We start from the raw sequence: 26,329 nt of genomic DNA on the forward strand, positions 1-26,329 counted from the left end.
GTGTCCAACGACATGAGGGTGAGTAATTAATGACAGAATTTTCATTTTTGAGTGAACTAACCCTTTAATGTCAAAAAACAAAAGACAAGGACATCACTCACTGCACTTGATTGAATAGCTTTTGTAAGTTTAATAGGATTAATCTTTTATTTATACAGTCAAATATACAATGCTATTTTACATTTGATCAATTTCTGTAACTGAAAACTAATGTTAGACGTACCTGAAAAACAGTTTATTTTATTAGTATCTTTGCTCAATAGTATTTATTTGTACTGCTGCTTGTATTTAAATTATTTGTTCTAATTATTTTCTTTATTTTTATTTGACAGTAGTCCTTTTTTCCCTGAACATAGCAAATACTGAACCGTACCGAAACTGTGATTCAAACCGAACCATGAGCAATCTGTACCGTTACACCCCTAGCATAAAGTATGCAAAGATTTTCAAAGGGTACCATGACTGAAAAAAGGTTGGGAAACACTGGGTTAAAACAACTGATCTGTCCAACACTGAACTAACGAATCAGTTTATTAATTTACTCAGAACGCATCTGAAATGAGAACACAAGTGTGCTTACCCAATTTAGCAAGAGTGGATAGTAAGAATTATTTTTAATTATCAACAGCATTTCAGCTTATTTCTGTTGACAATTTGTAGTAAAATAAATAGTCTACAATCATTTAGACTGGAGTGAGGTGAAACCAGAACAAAGTTGCTATTAGCTAGCTGATGATATGATTATATACAAAAACAATTATCTGTAAATAGTGTAAAAAATGAGGAACAAAAGAAACAAACATCGATGTAAGAGATAATACATAATATGAGATATCAAAATAAGATGATCAAAAGTACTAGCATTTTTTAAATGTATTGTCAGATCACGTGGGTAGGGTGTGTGTGTGTGTGTGTGTGTGTGAACCACCACCGAAGACCATTTTTGACCCAGGAAAAACCCTGCACTGTGTGTGTGTGACAGCTGACAGAGAGGAGCTGATAGCATCAAGTGTCAACATACTTAGTGTGCACATTGCACATTGTTTCTCCATACACACACACTTAGGTTCTGTCTCATTTCCACACTTTCCTTCCCCTCTTTAAGCAATGCTGTTTGCTCTCAGTGTAAGAGTCACATCATCAACGATCCAAGCCCATTTCTGTTATTTTCCTCTGTGATTACACAAAAAGCACCAAAAAAGTCCTTGAAACTTTAACGCAAACAAGAAATCTGCAAGAAACATTGAGCAAATGGTTCAGATGCCTTTCGAATGACAAAGCAAACACCAATCTTGAAATAGATGCTATCTGATTTCCAACTACACTGTGAGCCAGTCACCATGTTTTATCATTGATATATCTGTGTGTATGGGTCTGTGTGCACCCAAGTACACTGTAAGGCTGTTAAACTTGTCAAACTTTCTATGTAAAAGTATAGGAGTTTAATGAATGAATGACAGAAAATGAGAAGAAAGCAATCAAAACCTATTAAAGTATAAAATTGTCAATAGACAACAAATAGAAAACAAACCTACTATTCCATGTCCAGATGAAAGATACTCTTCTGACGAAGTGAATATCATGTGACCTCTTCTTCTGTACGCTCACCACAGGTGAATAACACACGACCAAAACCTCTTTCAGTTCTCATAGTCTGTCTATTAATGCCCCTCCCCTCTCTCCCTCTCTCCCTCTCTCCCTCTCTCTCTCAGACAGTTTTAGCCCTCACGTTGGTTAGAGTCCAGTGAATACACGTAATGAAAGACATATGTGTTTCAGCATCAGGCACGAAGCAAACAAACAAAGCAATTATTGGATAACATGCAAAATGCATCTCAAAAAATATTTAGGTTAGAACATCTATTTGATCTTGTTCCCTTCAGACTGATTTTAAGTCACTATTGCCAGAGCATACACACTGCAAAAAATGCTTTTCTTACTTAGTATTTTTGTCTTGTTTTCAGTCAAATTTTCTAAAAATTCTTACATTAAGAAGCATTTACTAGACAAGCAAACGTTTTTGTCTTGTTTTGGGGGAAAATAACTCAAAATTAAGGCATTAAAATAAGCAAAATAATCTGCCAATGGGGTGGGGAAAATAATCTTAATTCAAACAGAAAACAACATTATATTTCTTACCCCATTGGCAGATTATTTTGCTAATTTTAAGCAAAAACTCCCTTAATTTTGAGTTATTTTCCCCCAAATAAGACAAAAACTTTTGCTTGTCTAGTAAATGCTTCTTAATGTAAGATGTTTTAGATATCTGGACTGAAAACAAGACAAAAATACTAAGTAAGAAGAGCATTTTTTGCAGTGCATTCAGATATTTTCAATGAATAACAATCTAAATTTCAGTATGTTACTTGCAAAAAGTTATTGCATGGTTTCAGAAGACAAGTCATATGGACCACTTTTATGGTGTTTTTCGGAGCTTGACAGCCACCGCCCCATTAACTGGAAAAAGCCACTTTGATACTCTGATAAAAATCTCCTTTTGTGTTTCATAGAAGAAGGAATGTCATATAGGTTTGTAACAAAACTAAGGTGGAGCGACCAATGACACACTTTCCATTTTTGGGTGATTTCTCCCTTGAAAACTGTAACATGAACACACTCACCTTATGCACTGTGGTATCCAGATCTTTACACAAAGTGGTGAGTTTCTCATTGGCTGTGTATCCAGTCTGCTGTGCAAACTGATACCTATAAAAGACATATACATTATGACTGAGAATGAACAAAATATCACAACACTACTCCACGCTCAAACTCATGGCCTGAATAGGAGCATGGTAAACATTGCTTTGTGGTTCAGACTGTGATTCTCACCTGCTGAGCATGGACGCAAGTCCATTGGATGCTGTGATCATGTCCACCACCGCCTGCAGTACCTGTTGTGGCAGCTTGGTGGTGCTTTGTCCGTCGATGGTATTGACACGCCAGCGCCCCTGTATGCTCATCTGCAGAGTGTGAGCCACTGCACGCAGCTTCTCCGTCAAACTGCGCAGATTGTCACCCCCAACACTGTATGTCTGTGCAGACATGGGAAATATGTAAGGTGCCATTCACCTAGTGTTCAGAACGTGTTTTTGCATTTAAAGTGGACCGGAAAAAGAAGAAAAACCCGCAAGAGATGCATTTTTAAAAGCTGAACTTTTTAATGTCATTCTTATGGTGCGTTCCATTCCTCCTGGGAAGTTTGTATTTACAAGTTGGGAAGTCGTAAGTATTGCATCAGGTGCATTTATACTTTGGTTGGAGCAAGATAGCTTTTTAAAATTTGATTTTGAAATAATCGATAAAGAATGCGCATCAAGTGTGTTTTGTGCTTTTTTTATGTAACCGTTATACACTCACCTAAAGGATTATTAGGAACACCTGTTCAATTTCTCATTAATGCAATTATTGAATCAACCAATCACATGGCAGTTGTTTCAATGCATTTAGGGCTGTGGTCCTGGTCAAGACAATCTCCTGAACTCCAAACTGAATGTCAGAATGGGAAAGAAAGGTGATTTACAATTTTGAGCGTGGCATGGTTGTTGGTGCCAGACGGGCCGGTCTGAGTATTTCACAATCTGCTCAGTTACTGGGATTTTCACGCACAACCATTTCTAGGGTTTACAAAGAATGGTGTGAAAAGGGAAAAACATCCAGTATGCGGCAGTCCTGTGGGCAAAAATGCCTTGTTGATGCTAGAGGTCAGAGGAGAATGGGCCGACTGATTCAAGCTGATGGAAGAGCATCTTTGACTGAAATAACCACTCGTTACAACCGAGGTATCCAGCAAAGCATTTGTGAAGCCACAACACGCACAACCTTGAGGCGGATGGGCTACAACAGCAGAAGACCCCACCGGGTACCACTCATCTCCACTACAAATAGGAAAAATGTTGCCTGGTTTGATGAGTCTCGATTTCTGTTGAGACATTCAGATGGTAGAGTCAGAATTTGGCGTAAACAGAATGAGAACATGGATCCATCATGCCTTGTTACCACTGTGCAGGCTGGTGGTGGTGGTGTAATGGTGTGGGGGATGTTTTCTTGGCACACTTTAGGCCCCTTAGTGCCAATTGGGCATCGTTTAAATGCCACGGCCTATCTGAGCATTGTTTCTGACCATGTCCATCCCTTTATGACCACCATGTACTAGGGCTGTACGATTAATCGAAAAATAACCGAAACCGACATTCAGAACCTCTAACCGACGTATTTTTCCCATGTCAGTTATTTCGGTTTTCAAGTGACTCCGCCCCGTCAGTCAAATCAAGTGCAGTTTGAAGGCACACACAGAGATGCAGGAGCGGTTATCTGTGTTTATAGATACCCAGAATCACTATAGTAACTGCATGTTTTACACAGTTTATACAGGTCAGTTAATTGCTGTTCTTATAGCCTACACGCTGACACACACACACACACACAGACGGCGCGTGCAAGCCCCGAAGCCGCTTTCACTTTCGTGCTCATAAAATTTGTCAAGTAAATTGCGTTTAAAGGCTTGCCGGTTTCAACATTTAAAGCGATTGTGAACTATTTAAAAACAACAATATGGAAAACTTCTCCGTTCAGTGATCAGCTTTTTTCAGTGACACAGAGCCGAGCCATGTTGCCTCTCTGAAAACGCGCGCGCCCTGAAGGCAGACGTCTTTCACCTGCGTCCTCACAAAGCTTGTCATTTGTATGTGGTTTAAGCCCTGCCAGTTTGAACATTAAAGCGAGTTTCGACCATCAGATGTGTATTATGTTGAACTAATGCCTGATAAATTTTGACAAACGATCACTCAGACAGAAGCTGTGACTAAAGTAAAGTCACTAAAGTAGCTTAGAAACTCAACCGTTATAGGCATACATTTTAATACCTTTGAAGTAAGTACAAACCACAGCTTCATAATGAATAGAGACAGTAAGAGTAATTCACACACAATCACTCTCTCATTAATGCATTCAAATAAATGTAATGTAGGCCTACAGTGTTAATTTATCTGTATCTGATGTACAACAAACAGAAATCTGCCCCATAGACAATAACTGCTGAAAGTGAACCGTTTCCTTCAAGTATTTTAAAATCACAATGCACTTTTTCATTAGAAAAAAAAATTCCACCTTTAATAGTAGAAAATATTTACAGTACAAACCTTATCAGTGAACTTACTCAAAAACCTTATGAGAGCAAAAAAAAAAGAAGCTAAATAATCGTTCATTAATCGTAATCGAGGTCAAATGTTCTATTAATCGAGGTTTTTATTTTTGGTCAAATCGTTACAGCCCTACCATGTACACTCTAAAAAAAAAAGGCTCGTAATCATAGGGGAACCTTTTTTAGTGCTATATAGCACCAATTTTGGTGCTTCAGTGGTTCTTCAGCGGTTCTTCAGAGGTACTATATAGCACCTTAGTCAAAGAACCGGTGAAGAACCTCTGAAGAACCGCTGAAGAACCTCTGAAGAACCGCTGGAGCACCAAAATTGGTGGTATATAGCACTAAAAAAGGTTCCCCTATGATTACGAGCCAAGAACCATTTTTGGTGCAATATAGAACCTTTTTTTTTTTTAGAGTGTATACCCATCCTCTGATGGCTACTTCTAGCAGGATAATGCACCATGTCAAAAAGCTTGAATCATTTCAAATTGGTTTTTTGAACATGACAATGAGTTCACTGTACTAAAATGGCCCCCACAGTCACCAGATCTCAACCCAATAGAGCATCTTAGTGTACAATGTTATACAGTATAATATAGAAAGCTTTTTTTTTAATCATTATGAACTTATTTGTGTCATATTAACAGCAATAATAAGATTTTCCTGTTGTTGCTGCCTAGTGTTGTCATGGTAATATTCCATGTGAAGCTAATGAGGAAATGACATGGTCTTTCATTGTTCCCTTCGCCAAGTGCGTTCCAAACAGCTTCATTATGAAACACAAGTACCCTGCTCCATCCAAAGTCCCCACTTCAAGGGCTCTGCCCTTCAGAGTGAGTAGGGCATAGGGATGCTCACTTCTGATTGGAATTCATGAGATAACTCACTTCAGAATCTCGCCGGACGAAGTAGGTCATCCGGGTACTTTTTGCCTACTCTTTTATGAGTACTGTGAATTCGGACACACTACTCTTGATTTCGACAAATTTACCATCAATAAAGACGCTGCATTTATTGCATCCGGCATATTTTCTCAATGACGCCCCCAACTCATAAACTTCAGAGTTCACCACTTGTAATTGCAACTTTGTGTTGTCGTTCATGTGTTCAAGTCATAAATACGATCTTTCCGACATGACTTGAACACACCATTAAAATCAGGCAAAAAACGTGAGCACAACGTTTTTTCAAACACATGTTTATATGGAAAAACTATTGTGTGAACGGCCTATTAGCATGTTATTAAGTGCATGTGTTCTGAATTCCAACGGAATAATAATCACAATTCTCTTTTTTCCTCAATTAAAATCATCTGATGTCCCTAATTAATGTATACAATACCTTGTGTATAACATTTATACAGTCAAACCAAAATGTATTCAGAAACCTTCAACATTTTCTCACATTATCAGTTTATTCGCTATAGTTTAGAAAATGGTATGACAAGAACTCAGAGATAAACTGTGTCAGAACAAATTCATCTTGATAATGTCAGATAACTTTGATAGAAAGGTATGAAATGGATTACAATCAACCAATCAGCTGTCAGCTGTTAAATTTAAGTACACAATTAGATAATATTTAGGCCGACCAATTACCAAGCAATGCTTAATTTTTTTCAGTCTGTGGTGTAAAAGGTCACATTAGCAATTAAAGAAAAAACACTGAAGCAAAACATGGTCAGGTCAAAGTGTCTGAATAATTTTGGTCCTAACTTTTTAACAATTTTACTGGTAGTCCACTGTATGAAGAATTTTTCGGTATAATATGTCACTTTATTTTGCTATCCTCACTTACAAAAATGAAATGAAGCCAGCGCAAGTTCTGCCAGGAAGACTCAATCGTTACGTCACTAATTACCTGCTCATCTATCCAATCATATCCTTTTCTGTAGCATAAAAAGGTAGTAATTACTCATGTCTGAGTTCGCAGATACTGTCGCTTCACCACCACCATCCTCCCCACCACCACCAAGATGGGACCTTTCCTCCATCCCCCCCTACACCACCAGTCGGGCCCTCCTATCATCCTCAACACCACCAGATGGGCTCTCCCCTCTACCCCGAAGACTTCAGGATGTTCTTTTCCTCCATCTACCACACCACCACCAGATGGCCCCCTTCCTTACTTCGCGGGGGTGGGCTGCACCCCTGCCTTCGTCTTCAGGCAAGATACGCAGATTCCGTACCCTCGGAATGAGAAATTACGAATGGGGCCTACGCCAAAGAACTTGATTGCTTGCTGAGCTCCTAAATAAATGTTATTGTTACAGCATTAATTCTTATGAGTCTTTCTGGTGGAACTATAGTGTCCTGCACCCACTAGTAAAAAATTATATCTGGTGTCTGAATATTTTTTGGTTTGACTGTATATTTTATCCCTCACACTAACGTAATGTCTGACATGTTTCCTATCCTTTATCTCTCTCTCTCGCTCGCTCTCTCTCACACACACACACACACACACGCACACACACACAGCATTCATTTTGCTGTTACGACACACACTGGGAGTCCTGGCACCATCAGGTCCACATTAATCCTCCCAGCGGGCAAAACATTTACACCACATGGAGCACATCCACTGTCAGCTCACTGGAAACTTCAGTCATTGAGCCAGAAATTAACACATTTATACTCTGAAAATGAAGTAAAAATGACTATTTATGACTACACAAAGTACACTATAAATCAATGATATCACACAGCTGAGATGACTGAAGACAAGCATGGATGTGCTAACAGTTTAAAAAAATAGGCAAGGCACGTGTGGAAGAATGTCGTCTGAGATTTGGCTTGGGTTTTAGTTAGTGTTACAGGCCATTGAGAATACAGCTTAAGTTAGCAGGGTGAGCAACTCTCACAGATGTAATGAAATTCACAGAGGGAGAGAGAGAGAGAGAGAGAGAGGGAGAGAGAGGGAGAGAGATGGCATACAGAGTAGTTCAGTCACAGACTAATGCCATAACTGTTTAAAAATGATAGTCATTTAAGTGCTACAGCATTCCTCCCCTCCATTACAGAGGCTCTAATATGGGCAGCAGACAAAAACAAACACATGCTAACAAATAATCATACAGAAATAATTGGGATTAAATGGAATGGAATTAAATTAACAGGATTATTACAATACAATTACACCCTGTATTCACAAATCATACACTCAAATCCAAACTTTATCGTCTTTATAATGCTCCATTCACATCTGTTGTTCTAAACAAAGGGCTAATAATAAATAGACTAAATTTAGCACTGAAAGCACGCTGAAGTGTGAATTAAGGTATTATTTAGTCAACCGGGAGCATTTTGAGATGTTTTCACAAAGATTTTCACACGCACACACACACATACACAGAGAGAGTCCTACCAAAGCACAGAGTTTTTCCACAGCCTCTAGTATTAGCTCCTGGTGTCCGATTTTATGCACTCCGAGTTTCTCCAGCCTGAAAGAGGAAAGTTGCAGCAGATCTGAGCCAGAGAGCTGCCACTCAGAGATTGAGTACTGCTGTAGAGGAGCATCCAGACCTAACAGACACACACAGAAATATCACAAAGTTAGCACTGAGAAATTTAAGTGCATCAATAGTTCAAGAGAGAATTCATCCCATCAAATGCTCATCACCTTACCAAATGTTACTGCATAAAAACATAAAATAATATATTTAAATTTATATTTTTTTAAATATTTTAATTCAGCAAGGACGTATTAAAAGGTTATTTCACCCAAAAATGAAAATTAGCCCATGATTTACTCACCCTCAAGTCATTCTAGGTGTATATGACATTCTTTCAGACGAATGAAATCGGAGTTATTTTAAATATAACTGCTCCACGCGGCTCCGGGGGATTAATAAAGGCCTTCTGAAGCGAAGCGATGCGTTTGTATAAGAAAAATATCCATATTTAAAACTTTATAAAGTAAATTATCTAGCTTCCGCCAGATCAACTTCTGTATACAATTTACAGAAAAAGTGTAGCACCTCTCGCCGTTCAAAATGCTTACACCATTGCACACCAGTTATGTTTTTTTCCACTCTGCCGGAAGCTAGATATTTTACTTTATAAAGTTTTAAATGTGGCTATTTTTCTTACCCAAACGCATCGCATCGCTTTAGAAGGCCTTTATTAACCCCCCGGAGCCGTGTGGAGCAGTTATATGATGGATAGATGCACTTTTATGGACTTCAAAAACGACATAACCATTCACTGCCATTATAAAGCTTTGAAGAGCCGGGACATTTTTAATATAACTCTTAATATAATATTATTTTTATTTGTCTGAAAGAAGAATGTCATATACACGGATGACTTGAGGGTGAGAAAATCATGGGCTAATTTTAATTTTCAAATTATAAATTGACAGTAAAGCTTTCATATTGTTACAAAATATTCATCAAACAATCCTGAAAAAAATTCACAATTTCCACAAAAATATTAAGCAGCACAACTGTTGCGAAGAAGAAGAAGAAGAAGAAGAAGAAGAAGAAGAAGAAGAAGAAGAAGAAGAAGAAGAAGAAGAAGAAGAAGAAGAAGAAGAAGAAGAAGAAGAAGAAGAAGAAGAAGAAGAAGAAGAAGAAGAAGAAGAAGTCTTATTAACAAGTAACAAAACAGTATATCAGAATGATTTCTGAAAGATCATGTGACACTGAAGACTGGAGGAATGATGCTGAAAATTCAGCTTTGCCATCACAGGAAATTACATTTTAAAAAGGATTCAAATAGAAAACAGTTATTTGCATTAATATTTCACAATATTATTGTTTTTACTGTATTTTTATCAAATAAATGCAGCCTTGGTGAGCATAAGAGACCTCTTTGAAAACCATTAAACAAATCTTACCAACCCCGAACTTAAATGCATTTTTTTTTAAATAACAAAAAGTTAAAAGAAAAGAAAATATATATGGCCTAACTGTCACTGTTATAATAGAGAATTAAAAATTATAAAAAGAATTATGTTTTGACTTGGATTTAAAATAGTTTTACTCACTAATGCCAACAGAAAGGTCTAATGCCGCCTTCACATGCTCTCGGAAATGTCCTACTTCCCAATTCTGAAATTGTGCATACGAGCTCATTCCATTCAAATTTTGACTTGAGAGGGCATTCATATCATATTTTTTAACTAGGAAACTAGTATTTAGCCTACGATAATTCTGATAGCACGTGAAGGCAAGGCAGCATAAGTCGAATGACCTAAAGAGTTAACTAAGCTGATCAAAACACTTGCAAGTTGGCAGGGAGGGAGTCTGAAAGCCATCAATCTCGGGGGGCAAAGAGAAAGTAGAAAGGGAGAGATGCCAACACATTATGAAAGAAAGGAAATGGCTACACGAGGAGCCCAAGTGCAACCCACTGAACAATCCACATATACACATATGAAAACAATTCCACATATCTGTTATAATGGAAGGAAATGAGCACAAAGAAGCTGCCCAGGAGGCATCTGGGTCATACACACTGAAGCTGTGCAGCCAGCTGTTGTTGAAACAAAATCATGTAAACACACACCTGCTATGTGTTTACTTTAGGAAAAAGCACTTTAGAACCCTGATCTGAAAGCAGTTTCTGTTGTTAACTTTGGAATGATCAAGATGAAGATCCGGCTGAAGGTACTAGATGGATTCTCGCCTGCACATACTTTACTGTAAACTACTGTACGCTCATACACACACACACGTGACACTTAAAACATTCAGAGTTGAAGTTTTTTTCTCTAAGCTGGTGAAACACAAAGATTTTAGGCCCTGAAGGTAATTCCTTTGCGCAAGATTTTTACGCAACTACATCCGCAGCCAAAAGATTTTTATAACTATGAGACTATTCTCTAGTCAAGATTCATAACACACGTATAGTATTTTACGTGTTTTGTTTTAATATTCAAATTAAATTCCTTATGAAATGCAATCTAACAGCAGTGAATGTGACTTTTTTTCATATATGGTTTGATATAATGGTAACCCTTTATTTTATGGTTCAATTCTCGCTATTAACTAGTTGTTTATTAGCATGCAGCACATATCAATGCCTTATTCTGCATGACCTTATTCTACATCCCTTAGTCCTAAACTTAAATGCTAACTACCTTAATGAGCAGTAAATTAGGAGTTTATTGAGGCAAAAGTCATAGTTATAGCGAATATGTGTTCCACATACTAAAGTGTTACCGATATAAATATTTATTCAAAGAAGTTAAAAGAATTTTGGTAACCAAACAGTTGATGGGCCCATTGACTTCCAAAGTGGGGGGAAAAAAAACTACTATGGAAGTCAATGGGGTCCATGAACTGTTTGGTTACTGACATTCTTTAAAATATCTTCTTTTGTGTTCAACAGAAGAAAGAAATTCATACAGGTTTGCAACTATCCCTTTAAATGATGTGCCAACTAAAACTGATTTTCAGAAACATTCATTTAAGTAAAAATTAAACTGTTTCATTAGCTCATAGTGTCAATAACAATAGAAATACAAAGCAAAAACCAAGCTCAGCAGTGCAGAATCCATGTTATACTTTACACTTTATGGTTGGATAGCTATGTAACTACATAGCCTATGTAGTGTTTACACGCAACTGCACAACATAACCATAATGATTCATAAGTATTACGCAATACTACAGTACTAATGTAACAACAATTCAAACACACAGCGACACAATCACTGATGAAAAGTATAAAAGAAATAACATTGTATAGAGTAGCCTATGTGTTACGAGTGTTAAAGTGAAACCACAGAAAATGGATCAGAACTGAGCGAGAGCAACAGAGACATGCGCATACAGAACGATGTGGGCCAGTCTGGACTCGCAGAGAATGACAGCAGCAGATTTTATCGCTTTACATATGATATAAGGCTTATCGATGCAAATACTGTTTGTGAAGTTTGTTAAATCGCTCTTGTGTTCACCGGCTGGGTTAGTTACGCCCGAGCGTTAATCAACAAACTAAAACGCGCTTCCTCATTCCACAAACACCTTCCGTTCCTTAGGGATTTGTGTCGTTCCTGTTTTATTCTGTCGACTGACATAGAATAACCTACAGTCTCTAAAAACACCAAGACACAGACACAAACATAAACACAGCCCGTTACCTTTGAGCCACTCGCTGACTCTCTCGTTGCTCCAAGACGTGACGGGCTCCATGACCTTGGGAGCATAAAATTAAATCCCTGAAGTGGATCAGAGCAAAGAAAAGTTCATCCTGCTGTCTGTCGGGTTGGCACACCTTCCTACAGGTAAAGCTGCGCTCTCAGCCAATGGGGTGCGGCGCATGGTGTCCGCGCGCACTGCGCCTGTCTCAGTTGGGCGGGGTTCATGAAACTCTTTCAGAGCCTGTTCACTCACTACCCCCCGAGATTGATGATTTCCTAGGTTTAAATTGCGAACGCCCTCTGATGTCGTGTTTACCACTGGGAAGTTCGGAAATAATTTTGATACCCAAATTCCCGAGATGGGCGTGCCATAAACTTTAAACGTGGTGGCGGGGAGAACTACTGTTGACAGGTAGGATTTATTAGTTTTTTCCCCCCACAACAGCTACATCGTCTTGTCTTCATTAATGTAGTGCACATTTACATATACGAGTAATCATTTGAAGCATATTGTATGTTTTATACACAGTCAAAATAGCCTTCATTTGACCAAAATAACAGAATCGGCAGATAGCAGACTTTCTGGATAGCATCATAAATGTTTATATGGTTGTCAGTGCATGTGACACTATGTTTTTTTTTTTTTTTTTTTTTAAATAAGATTTTCTCAATAGGCAAGAATAAACCTGGTGTCCCCCATGACTCCTGTTCATTCCGACAACAAAGCACTTGAATGCAACAAGCTCGTATCACGACTTCTGACGAGGGAATGAACACATTTCCGACTTAAAGGGTTAGTTCACCCAAAAATGAAAATTCTGTCATTAATTACTTACCCTCATGTTGTTCGACACCCGTCAGACCTCCGTTCATCTTCGGAACAGAAATTAAGATATTTTACTTGAAATTTGATGGCTCTGAAAGGCCTCCATTGGCTCAATGGCACGGTTCACTCTCAAGACTTTTAAAAGGTACTAAAGACTTCGTTACAAAGTCCATCTCACTACAGTGGTTCTACAATAACTTTATGAATCGGCGACAATAGTTTTTGTGGAGGACTTTCAGAGCCATCAGATTTCAACTAAAATATCTTAATTTCTGTTCCGAAGATGAACGGAGGTCTGATGGGTGTCGAACGACATGAGGGTAAGTAATTAATAGGGGTGTAACGATTCATCTACTACATCGATGTATCGATTTATTTTCCTACGATCTAACTACATCGATCTGTGCTCGGCAAGTTGGCCTTCCGGACGACATATATCGATCTAACATCGTTTTAAAAGGTAATCAATCGATTGTATCGATCATAGGAAATAACGCATTGGATTTAAGCACGTCAGACTTTAAATGGATGTTTTTTCTTAGCACTTTTAATGATAAAGCAGTTAAACGTTACTCGATTCAGTCTGCCTATCTGTGACATCATCGCAAAGCACGCACCAGCAGCAGCGCTAAGAAAACAAAACAGCATGGCGGATGGCAGAGGAGAAGCCAACCAGCGAGAAATTATCAAGCCACCAGGAGAAAGAGCTAAGTTAGTAACGTGTTACCTGTACTTTCAACCCTTGCTAAATGTTACCTGTGCATTCCTGACACCAGTGTGCCAGCAGAGCGAGTTTTTAGTACTGCTGGCAACATAGTGAACGCACAGAGAAGTGTTCTGAGGTCAGATCATGTTGATATTTTTGAAAAAGAAATATGTAGAGTCATTGAAGAGTAGTTGGTTACATTTTATCTTTTGTTAAATATTGTTTGTTTATTAAACTGAGAGTAGTAGCAGGTTCAGCCAGTTTATTCAAACTGAAGAAATGTTGGTTGCACTTTATTTTTGATATTAATATTGTATTTGTATTATTTTAATGTTGAAAAACAACAGCAAAAGTAACAGGTACACCTACTATTAATTAAACCTGAAGAGAAGTTAGTTGCACTTTATTTTTGATATTAATATTGTAATATTATTATGTTGGATAACAAAAGCAGAAGTAGCAGGTTAACCTACTGTTGAAATTTTGGTTGCACTTACTGTGCTTTTATTGAAAATGTATTGAATATTGAAAATGAGAGCAGAAAAGGTTAACTTCCTGTTAATTCAACCTAAACTGTTGGCTGCACTTTATTCAAATAAAATTTGAATGCATTTGCCATTAATTGTTGTTTACTTGTTTGTTTATATCCATAATATATGGATATGGATACCTGATTCCCTTACAAGAAACAACAGGAATCTAGGAAACTTCACCTGCACTGACCAGTATCCAGATATTTATTTCAGTCACACAATTTTTGGCTAAAAAGTTACTGAATCGATTTCAAGTCACTGAATCGTTTCGGATCGTATCGTTCTAAATTAACCAAAATCGTCCTTGAATCGTATCGACAACCTCAAATCGTGATACGAATCGAATCGTTGTTAAAACGAATCGTTACACCCCTAGTAATTAATGACAGAAATTTCATTTTTGGGTGAACTAACCCTTTAAGAAGTGGGAAGTAGGACATTTCCGACAGCACGTGAAGGCGGCATTTCTGTTGGCATTATCCAATTTCCCGAACTAAATCGAAATGTACATGTATTTTACTGTCATGAAAAGAAACTGTATAGCCTTTTTTTTTTTCGATGTTTTTGACCACTGTTGTTTCTAATTATTGTCATCATTGTTTCTTTTGAGGGTTTTCAGTGTATAGGCCCTATGTGAATGACAAAAATACAGCTTAGCTGGGGGAAACTGGAATTTAATGAGTTAAAATAGTTTACTGTAGGCAAGGGCGTAGTTTTGGTTTGAACATTTAGGGCGGTGAGGGGGGGGGGGGTGAAGTGTAAAACCGTTTTAGCGGGGTCTCAGGGCATGCTCCCTCGTGAGATTTGTTTGTTTGTTTATTTATTTTTGCAAAATGGTCTTTTTTGGTATCATCCACACATTCATTGATGCAATAAAGCAATAGCCTAGTAAACAATTACTTGTTTACATGATGTATTTTATTTAAGCACCAAAAACCTTATCAGTTTGACATCATTTTCTGAATCAAAGTGGCATGGTAGGTCAACATAACTTAACTTAAAATGTTCTTATACTGAAAATGGCATCTCTTGGGATGTCTGAAACCCAGATTTTTCCTAAAATCTGTCATTATTAGCAGAACACATTTTACACATGCGGAAAACCAATTGTTTAATAATTTCAATAATTTAAGAAGGCCCTGACTTTAAAGCTTTTACATGACCTTATGAAAAAAGAACAGTTCTTTTAATTGTTTAACTATAGCATTTGTTGCAATAATGATATAATTAGATTATAATTAGATGGCTCCTCATTACCATGCTTAGGCCAATTTTTACTTTCTTTCTTTTTTTTATCCATAGCATTTGTTAAGAAAAATAGCTATAGCCACAACATTCAAGTTTTAATATAAATCTTTAGTGAAAAGTCTGTTCCCTTAACAGATTATCTATTTTAAATTCTACAAGTTAGTCAGAATTGACCATGCACAATACAATAGAATGTGATGCATTGTAAATGTGGTCATGAGTAGTTTAAAAAGCTTTCTAATTCATGTTGGTCGTTTTAGTTTATGTGGCTGTTTTAGATCACGTTTGTCTTTCTCCATAGCGCTTTAAAGTGGTAAAATATCAGAATTCAAATGGGTAAATAAATAAATATATTTTGTTTCACTTTTTTTCTTCAAATATGAACATAATATTTAAAATACCCCAATCATTATCTAATTAATCCGGTGTACAGTCCAGCCTAATGTTTGTGGGTTTTAGCCAGCTAGTCTCTGGTGCAATTTGATGCTTTAAGATGGGGTTTGGGAGACCACCTTAAACCAGCAAAAACCATTAGGCTGGTTTAAGTGTTTGTTTGTTTATTTTTTCAGCAGGGCTTTGTTCTACACTATAGCGCCTCCTGATGTCTGTGTGATAGATGCATTTTTTAAATAGGTGACTTAATGTTCAAACCTGATAAGACATGTTTTAAAAGCACTATTCAGTCCTGGCTCCAATGCTCTATAATTCATTCCTCCCATTCGGATCCAACATAAACAGAGAGCATCATGTATACAATAAGGCAATAATGCAGAGAGGATATGATTCAGAACATATGGCTATGGAGTAGATGATAATGCAACATAAAAGAGCAGTCGCTTCAAAAGCAAAGTAAGTGCATTATTTGATTCGCATTCTATTGTAGAGCACAGAGGCGGCCGAGCATTGAGTGGCCTTATGAAACCTATCCTTGAAGCTCTTGAAATTTTTACTGAGTTATGGTGGCATTGTGTCCACAGAGATGACCTGACCTGATATATATCATTCAAAATCCTTTGTTCTCAGTCAGAATCTACTACAGATTCATGAGCAACACAGTGTTACGAAAAGGTCCTGCATTTTGCTGCAATCTATACATAGAAGTTCATTAATGAAAAATCAATAATACAAAAAAGGTGTGCACATCCCACCTATGTGCCTATAGGCACGTGCACTCTGCTTATTACACACACAGGGATGCGCAGCATGCAGCACACAAACATTTTTAAATATTACAAATAAAAGGATTCCTCTCCGGTCCTCGTTCAGCCTTTCCGCTCGCAAATTCCGCCATGGTGCAAGCGCAACTGGCTTTTAAAGGGAACGGGAGACTCTGATTGGTTTATTGCATGTTACGCCCAAAACACACCCATGACTCATTAAGAGAATAGGGACAACCCTTTTAGGCCAGGCGCGCCGACCATTTTTCCCGTCGTTAAACTATAGCAAAAGTGGATTCGGACACGCCCTAAGTGCGCTTGTGCCATGTGCTTCAGACTATGCGCTTAGATCGTTCTAAATGTACAGCTCCAAACTACACTCTAAAAAAAAAAAGGTTCTATATGGCACCAAAAATGGTTCTTGGCTCGTAATCTTAGGGCAACCTTTTTTGGTCAATTTTGGTTTTTTAGTGGTTCTTCAGCGGTTCTTCAGAGGTGCTATATAGCACATTAGTCAAAGAACCGATGAAGAACCTCTGAAGAACCGCTGAAGAACCACTGAAGCACCAAAATTGGTGCTATATAGCACTAAAAAAGGTTCCCCTATGATTATGAGCCAAGAACCATTTTTGGTGCCATATAGAACCTTTTTTTTTAGAGTGTACATTTATTGAAAGCTCAATGTTTCAACCATAAGCTCTTCATCAGGCACAAAATCTGATGGTTGAAACTTTGAGCTTTCAATAAATGTAGTTTGGAGCTGTATATTTAATGTGCCGACATCACGCTTCCGTTTCCCATAGGAGTTCATTGATCCAATGATATGGAAATGGGTGAATAATATACATGTTTGTTCCAGTGAAAGAATTTGGCTGTTATAATATTTTAATCCAACATTTATTTTGTATCACACCCATTTGAATTTGAACTAGTTCCTTTGAGCTAGTTTCAAACTGTGTACTGGTTCTCTTAACTGCAGTATAACATATGACAGAGAGTCCCTGAGGCTTTAGTCTTCACTTTCAAGATAAAATGAAGTAGCCAAATACCATTCAGTCTTTTGCATGTCTGAACACATCAGGTTCTTCATGTTGACGATGGTAAGTGTAAGAAATGAGAATCGCTGTTCTGCCAGCACACTTGCTAAATCTAGATCCAGATAAATCATCAGGAATACTACATCCCTTTCCCTGTAAAACAACCATATCCTCCTGGGACCCAGAAAAAAAAAGTTTTTTGAATTTAGTATTTTTTCATGGCATTACATTGTTTACATACTTTAAAAACAATGGGATTCATTTTTTATTCACCAATCAATTTTTAGGTTTCAGGATTTTTTTTAAACAAACTGTTTAAAGATGATTCTGAACTTCGTTATGAAAGATATAAGGTAATGCATTGATATACCATTTTACTTTATGCAGTATGTGGGTAAAATGGCACTTGGATTTTCCCATTCAATACAATTTATATTAATGTGTTCTAGGTGCAACATGTAATGAAAAAAGAAGTGTAATAATGGGAGTAATAGTTGGCAACATTTTCATAATAATATCTAATATTTCATAGGAATATTGATATATTATTTCTTTCCCTATTCACTTATGTCTCCAAAATGCCTGATACATGATTTAAGTCCTGGCGTCCACTACAGTGGACAGTTATGAAATCAATGCCCTGTTTTGTAACAGAAAGTCATATTTTGATTAGAAACCCCATAACATTTTCCTGAGATGTTGATTTATAACAAACAATTTGAAAATTAATCAGATTTAATTTATAATTACAAAATATTATCATATTTCCATAAGAGTGCTAAACATTAATGTCAGCCATTTTTAAAGACCAAAGAAGAAGTTGTTGTCCTGGTGAAACCTCCAAACATTTGGTATATCTGCAAAGCCCCGAATGTGCTCTTTACAGGACATCCAGACTAATTCACTAAAATATGATGTCCACTACAGTGGACAAAAGTCTATTCCTAGGTCCCAGGAGGATATGAAAATAAAAGGCCTTTTCTGTAATCAAGTTTGGCACTTTGAACTTAAGTAATCAGTTCTGCACTGTAAAATCGAATTAGTTAGACTTACTTGAAAAAAGCATGCAAACAAATGCTTAGTTAGTATAGTTCACTTACACAAGAGTTCTAGTAATTAAAAAAGAACTTTAGAGACTACTTGATCTTTTAATTTAGGTTTACTCTTGACTTAGCTACCATTGTTGTTACCATTGTTGTGTCTTACATGCTGAATGTTGAAGCCTGTGTGTGACTCAGGCATGATCAGCTGCAAAATATTGTTACAAATATAGAGGGATTATGTCAACCCACTTAAAGGTTCCACAGGTGTTTATGACGTAAGTGTTAGCAATACAATTGTAAACGATCATTATATGACGTAAAGGGAAAAATTACATAGCTTCATTTTAAAAGAAGATCTTAATTTCTGACTTAATCATTATATATTTACATTATTACATATAAAATGATATATCAATGTACAAGATATTCAAATCAATGTGATAAACGAGTTAGGTCAAAAGTAATTAAAAAAATCAGTCAGAATACATTTCCTAAAATGAGTAATACATTACTAACTACATATTGTGTTAAATAATTTGGAAAATGAACCAATAATTAACCAGTTTTATTGCGATCCTCTGGAACACTTCCTAATCGCTCTACTTCTCTTGAGTAAACAACTTTATTGATGCATGCTTTCATTTGGATGTTGACATCTTGCATGGCCTGAACCATTCTGTGTTTTTCGTAATTAGTGTTTGCAGGTTCTTTTTCTCAAGGTGGCTGCTAAGGAAAGACTAATTGCGCAACGCAGAAGCAAATGAATTCACACCTGGCAGACGGAGGACACGGATAAACTTCCTGATGGCACAAGAAATGCACATTTGCAGCAAATCAACCAAACTCACTCTCTTGCTCTCAAAGAGAAGCTGTGCTGTTTCATTTTAATCTACATTAATGTATTCAAATGGGCTGCGGTTATGGTTTTGCATAGCATTTAAAGGCAGCTTTACTGTGTGTTTTGCATACAAGATTTATTTAATGCACAAGATGGCTCAAAATGTTGGAGGATATTTTTGAATTTGGAGACTCATTACATTCCCAAACCTCCCTTCTGCCTCCCAACTAAGGCCTCTCTAGCTGAAATAACATATTCAGAACGGCATGCTGTGTTTGAAGGGAGGTCGTATGCAGTGCATGGACTAGCTATGTTTGCCGAAATGTGCAGAATACAAACCCACCACAATGCACTGAATACTGAATCCCACAATGCAATGTGCTCAGCTTGACGTTACATTTCCAAAGTGATGAATGAACTGGAAACTCACCATTACATAATAGTGAGCACAGCGTCTACTAAAGAATTCTTTTTTTTCCAGCGGGGGAGCCCAGTACATAAAATGAAACTGACATCACTGAATCATCACTTCATGGGGGTGGGGGAACATTTGGCAACAGCTGGAGTGCTCACCATCAGATTGTGTGTGTGTGTGTGTGTGTTTTATTTGATCTATTATTTAGCACTAAAATTATTGTATTGTTATTGGTACACTTCTCATGTCAATAAAGTATTTTAAATGGAAATTGAAATTGAAAAACAGACAAACATTTTGTGTTTCATGTTTTATCGGGACTTTCCATAATGATTTTTACACTGTACAAACTGTATATTCTACTCTGCGTTTTTACATTTTCAAAAAACATCACTAAATATGATTTAGCTTAGCTTTACAAGCTGTTTGCCTCATGGGGACCAAAAAATGCCCCCACAAGAACAATATTTTCGGATATTGCCATCTTTGTGGGGCTATTTTGTCCCCATATTGTAGGGTTACCAGGCCACAAACATACACGCTCACAAAACACCTCTACAAGTTAGAAGTAGAATCAAATTTATTTGGTCTCATTTTATATACAGCGCTAAAGCCCTTAAAAGCTTCACATCTATCCTTTGATCAGTGTGCTGTATTTGTTTGTGCTTTTGCATGCAGCCCTCAGGAACAGATTGCACAGAATGAGTGTTACCATTGTAATTTGTGGTACAATGTTGTGTTATCCTATCACATTCACTTCAGATTGAAAGCTCACAAATCGGGTAAAGTATTCTTTCACCAAGGCACAGTAGGTTCAAGCAGTATAGGAAATGCTGACTGAGTAACAATGCACATGCGCAAGAACTTTTAGCGCAGAACCTTTGGGAAGGGAGAAAAGGGGTGCACTTCTGAGGAATAATTGACCGCATATTTTTTTATCTGCCTTATTTTCTGGTCAAAAACGAGAGAAGTATCCCAGATAGCAATATTGTGTCACCATCAGGCTTTTTCGTGATGATAATAGGCTTAGTACGGCTGAGATGACTCCATATTTAATATACACAGATTGTGGCTCAGATAAGGTCCAGTTCTGGTTTGTTTATTTGCTCTTGACATGTGGCATTGCTATCTCCTGCTTGCCTTGTGTCTCAGATCTGGCCATCAATTCCACCCAGCACGTGGGCCAGATCATCACTGCACATGTGTTATATGTGGGCAGGATCTGGGCCGACACAATGTTGCTATCTGGGATTTAAAAAGTAAACTAATCTTTGTATGGGTCCTTTAAAACAGGGGTTTTCAAACTGGGGTCCGGGTACCCCCAGGGGTCCTCCAGAAGGTTCTAAGGGGTTCCCAGAAAATTTCAGAGAATAAAAAGACAAAGCAAAAATTTGTAAATTCTTATTTATAGCTACATCCAACATTAAAGGGTTAGTTCACCCAAAAATGAAAATGATGTCATTAATTACTTACCCTCATGTCGTTCGACACCCGTAAGACCTCTGTTGATCTTCGGAACACAAATTAAGATATTTTAGTTGAAATCTGATGGTTCTGAAAGGCCTCCATTGGCACAATGCACTGTACACTCTCAAGACCCTTAAAAGGTACTAAAGACGTCGTTACAAAGTCCATCTCACTAAAGTGGTTCTAAAATAACTATGAATCGGCGAGAATATTTTTTGTGCGCAAAAAAACCCTAAATAACGACTTATATAGTGATGACGATTTCAAAACACGGAATTATGAAGCTTCGAAGCGTTATGAATCAGTGAGTCGAATCAGCAGTTTGGATCGTCAAATTTCTGCAGTTTGGCGGTTTGACACGCGATCCGAATCATGATTCGACTCACTGATTCACTGACTAAACTTTTTCACATGTGTCCTCAAAATGACCCACAACCTAATCAGTTTATATGTGAAGAAATCCATTTATTCCCAAACTTCTCACGAGATGAGTGTTTGACAAATTATTCAGCAAACTACTTCCTCTCATCGCTGCTTTTTGATGGTTTGGAGAACAATTACTCAGAGTCGCCCCCTGTCGTTTCACAGAATTATACAACAGAGAGCACGTCAAGCATTAAAGCCTCATAGGTTTACTGAGGAGCGCGCGCAGTAAGCAGGTTCGTGGCGTAGAGCCATGCAAATTGCGAAAGTATAAACAAGGCTTCAACTGCACAAAGCTAAAGAGAAAGTGGCAACGGCTTGCTGATTCCACCGCTCGCCGTTAAAAAGGCCTTTAAGTCAAAAGTGTAGGCCCTATTTGTCAGCTTTCTACTCCATCTCAGAGCGCGCGCACAAAAAAAACTGCCTGCCAACGTGCAAGTGTGAATTTGAATTCCTTTCGCGGCAGTTATAATAACACAAATCACATCACACCCAAAAACTCATTTGCCCTTGCTTCTTTTTCCATTCCAATTATTCCTGCCCACTAAAAGCTGCACAGATATATGTGCTTACATAGATATAGGCCTATATCTATGTAAACGATTTAGAAAAGGTTCCATCGATTCACAATTTAACGAATCTACGATATGTATTGTCACATGATATCACCCATCCCTAAAATGCAGTAACGTTAATGCTTCAAACACATTTGACAAGCTACTTTAATCAACAAGTAGAATTGACCATGATATTATTATTCCAGAAAAGTTGTGCATGAATTTTGGGGTTGGGGGGAGGGGCATGTCTGGTCTGTTGATGCATGAAAACAGCACCTGATAAAGAGGTTGACTGGCTCAAAGTATTTTGAGTATTTTGAAAAGACAAAAATACTCATCTTAAATGTATTTAAATACAAATTACATTTGATTTTTTCCAAAGGTTTTAAAATACAAAATAGTATTTTGTATTTCAAATACGTATTTTAAATACATCCCTGTCCATAGAGAGCAAAGCAATTTACACTCTCAAGATCCATTAATGTAGTAAAAACATATTTAAATCAGTCCATATGAGTACTGTGGTTCAATATTAATATTATAAAGCGACGATAATATTTTTGGTGCGCCCAAAAAAACGAAATAACCAAACGTCAAACCACCAAACTGCGGAAATCACGTGACTTTGCTGCTCCGAACCACTGAATCGCGCTCTAGCGGTTAATAAACAGAATTGCATGCGTCTTACAGAAGAACATTGCAGCCGGAGCTACTTCTCTCTGTTTATGTCTATGGCGAGTCACGCAGGGACTGTGCTCCTCCGCAGCGGAGCCTACCTGACCGGTCTGAAATAGTCCCAAAATAAACACTTATTATAAGTGTACCATAATGATTCTAAGACAAAAAACACGGTTTGGAAAATGGATGTTGTACATTCTCACTATATAATTTTTGTAAATCTTGAACACAAAAAAAGTTACAGACAGCAGCTTTAAGTTTGAAAACGATATGTTGTATTTATAATGTCACACTTACTATTTATCTAACAGTTTAAATGTTTTTCATAGATAAAATTAGATGAATTTTAGGAAGGGGGTCCCTCATAAAAGTTCATCATATTTGATGGTCCTTGGCATCATAAAGTTTGAAAACCCCTGCTCTAAAACATCATAAATAGCCTACTGTTACTTAATTTAGATTCAACCCAACCATTTTCATGACTCATTGTTTGATTGGATTGCCAAAGATATTTTTTGTACAGGATTGGATCCAAAATGCAAAAAAGTCCCATTTATTTCAGCAATGATAACTAGATAGTATTTACTGAAACAAAAATGCAACAGTGAGGTCATGTGATAACGCTATTCTTATAGATTGTGCAGTATGCAACATGTACTCTGCAGGTAGCTATACTGTCAAAACATACAACACTAAATTATATATAATAACAAATTTTATACTGCCTTCAGAATATTGCCTACTCCATTCATTATGGACTAATTTGTCAGTTAGCTCTTAGTACACACTAGAAACTTGGGGAGTGCCTCGGTACACAATGAATGCTCACAAACACAATGACGATACGATGCATGGCTCATAAATCTGCAGGGGTTGAACTATGTTAAACTAGTACTGTATGCTGCCTGCTACAACAAACGAGAGACCCACTGTATTTTGAGAATGACTATGCTAAAGCTAATGAACTCTGTATAATGCAAATATTGGGTATTTGTGCATATGGAATATTATCAACAATACTTTACAATACTAACACACCACATGCAAAATTTATTTCAAATAAAGGAGTGTAAGTTGGTGTGCATGTTCAATTATGTCACTCAGAACTGTCATTAAGATTTAAATGCAGTCCAGTGATTATTCTGCCCACAGCAGCTTCATGGCTCCTGCAGTCTGTTGCATGCTTGTTTTACGCCCACACACACCTCCTACTGATTGTCCAACAATTCACATGCACGCATGGGTGTGTGTGATGTAGTGTGGGTGGGAGGCGGGCGGACATCCTGCTGAATAGTTTCTGTGTGTGTGAAGATTGGGAGGAAGGCACACAGTTACTCAATAAATATAATAAAGCGAGCATATGCTAGACTATTGTATGTATTTGTGCGTGTAGGGTGCAGGGTTTTTATTATGGCATGTCTTAATATAATGTGCACCTCTGCAATGTAATGTGTTAAGTATGAGTCATCTTCCCGTGATGCTTGAGCGTGAGCCAGACAGGGACTCCCTGGGGTCGTTGAGGGTGAAGCGATGCAGCTCTTTGTTTTGAAATCAGATCACAGCACTACACACAATTACCCACGGTTGGAGGAAGTGCAGGTGATTCCTAGCCAGGTTTTTAAGGTCAAATAAATGCCACATAACAGCAGCGCGGGGAGGTAAATTCACTGCTCAAAATAGTGTCAAAAATATTGTATAATGTTTAAAGAGGTGATGAGATGGATTTTTTCATTATTTTAATATGTTCATTGAGGTTCATATATATATGGGGAGTGGGGAGAACAAGTATTTGATACACAGCCGATTTTGCAGGTTTGCCCACTTACAAAGCATGTAGAAGTCTGTAATTTTTATCATAGGTACTCTTCAACTGTGAGTGACGGAATCTAAAACAAAAATCCATAAAAATCACATTGTATGATTTTTAGGTCATTAATTTGCATTTTCATGCATGACATAAGATACATCAGAAAAGCAGAACTTAATATTTGGTACAGAAACCTTTGTTTGCAATTAAAGAAATCATACGTTTCCTGTAGTTCTTGACCAGGTTTGCACACACTGCAGCAGGGATTTTGGCCCACTCCTCCATACAGACCTTCTCCAGATCCTTCAGGTTTCATGGCTGTCGCTGGGCAATACGGACTTTCAGCTCCCTCCAAAGATTTTCTTTTGGGTTCAGGTCTGGAGACTGGCTAGGCCACTCCAGGACCTTGAGATGCTTTATGGAGCCATTCCTTAGTTGCCCAGGCTGTATGTTTCGGGTCGTTGTCATGCTGGAAGACCCAGCCACGACCCATCTTCAATGCTCTTACTGAGGGAAGGAGGTTGTTGGCCAAGATCTCACGATACATGGCCCCATCCATCCTCCCCTCAATATGGTGCATTCGTCCTGTTCCCTTTGCAGAAAAGCATCCCCAAAGAATGATGTTTCCACCTCCGTGCTTCACGGTTGGGATGGTGTTCTGGGATTTTTCTCATCCTTCTTCTTCCTCCAAATACGGCGAGTGGAGTTTAGACCAAAAAGCTCTATTTTTTTCTCATCAGACCACATGACCTTCTCCCATTCCTCCTCTGGATCATTCAGATGGTCATTGGCAAACTTCAGACGGGCCTGGACATGCGCTGGCTTGAGCAGAGGGACCTTGCGTGCGCTGCAGGATTTTAATCCATGACGGCGTAGTGTGTTACTAATGGTTTTCTTTGAGACTGGTCCCAGCTCTCTTCAGGTCATTGACCAGATCCTACCGTGTAGTTCTGGGCTGATCCCTCACCTTCCTCATGATCATTGATGTCCCACGAGGTGAGATCTTGTATGGTGCCCCAGATCGAGGGAGATTGACCATCATCTTGAACTTCTTCCATTTTCTAATAATTGCGCCAACAGTTGTTGCCTTCTCACCAAGCTGCTTGCCTATTGTCCAGTAGCCCATCCCAGCCTTGTGCAGGTCTACAATTTTATCCCTGATGTCCAGCTCTCTGGTCTTGGCCATTGTGGAAAGGTTGGAGTCTGTTTGATTGAGTGTGTGGACAGGTGTCTTTATACAGGTAACAAGTTCAAACAGGTGCAGTTAATACAGGTAATGAGCGGAGAACAGGAGGGTTTCTTAAAGAAAAACTAACAGGTCTGTGAGAGCCGGAATTCTTACTGGTTAATTATTTAAAA

At 37.9% G+C, this 26,329-nt stretch overlaps 1 protein-coding gene across 5 annotated transcripts in view; it reads right to left on the minus strand.

Moving 5' to 3' along the window:
• The window catches only part of cnksr1 (connector enhancer of kinase suppressor of Ras 1), a 64,446-nt gene extending 51,912 nt beyond the window's left edge, over nt 1–12,534 (minus strand). Inside the window, exons 1-4 of one of the 5 annotated variants that reach the window (XM_079833232.1) lie at nt 12,236–12,534; nt 8,513–8,670; nt 2,833–3,035; nt 2,622–2,706 (exon numbers count right to left, since the gene is read on the minus strand). In XM_079833232.1, the coding sequence (XP_079689358.1) occupies nt 2,622–2,706; nt 2,833–3,035; nt 8,513–8,670; nt 12,236–12,287 (498 nt within the window). In that variant the 5' untranslated portion in view covers nt 12,288–12,534. Of the gene's footprint in view, nt 1–1,535; nt 1,711–2,621; nt 2,707–2,832; nt 3,036–8,512; nt 8,671–12,235 lie in introns of those variants that run through there. The other 4 variants (XM_079833230.1, XM_079833229.1, XM_079833231.1 and 1 more) reach the window with 4 other exon arrangements.
• Nucleotides 12,535–26,329: the final 13,795 nt, after the last annotated feature.

The sequence above is a fragment of the Gobio gobio genome (assembly GCF_949357685.1).
Source record: "Gobio gobio genome assembly, chromosome: 13".
NCBI lineage: Eukaryota > Metazoa > Chordata > Actinopteri > Cypriniformes > Gobionidae > Gobio > Gobio gobio.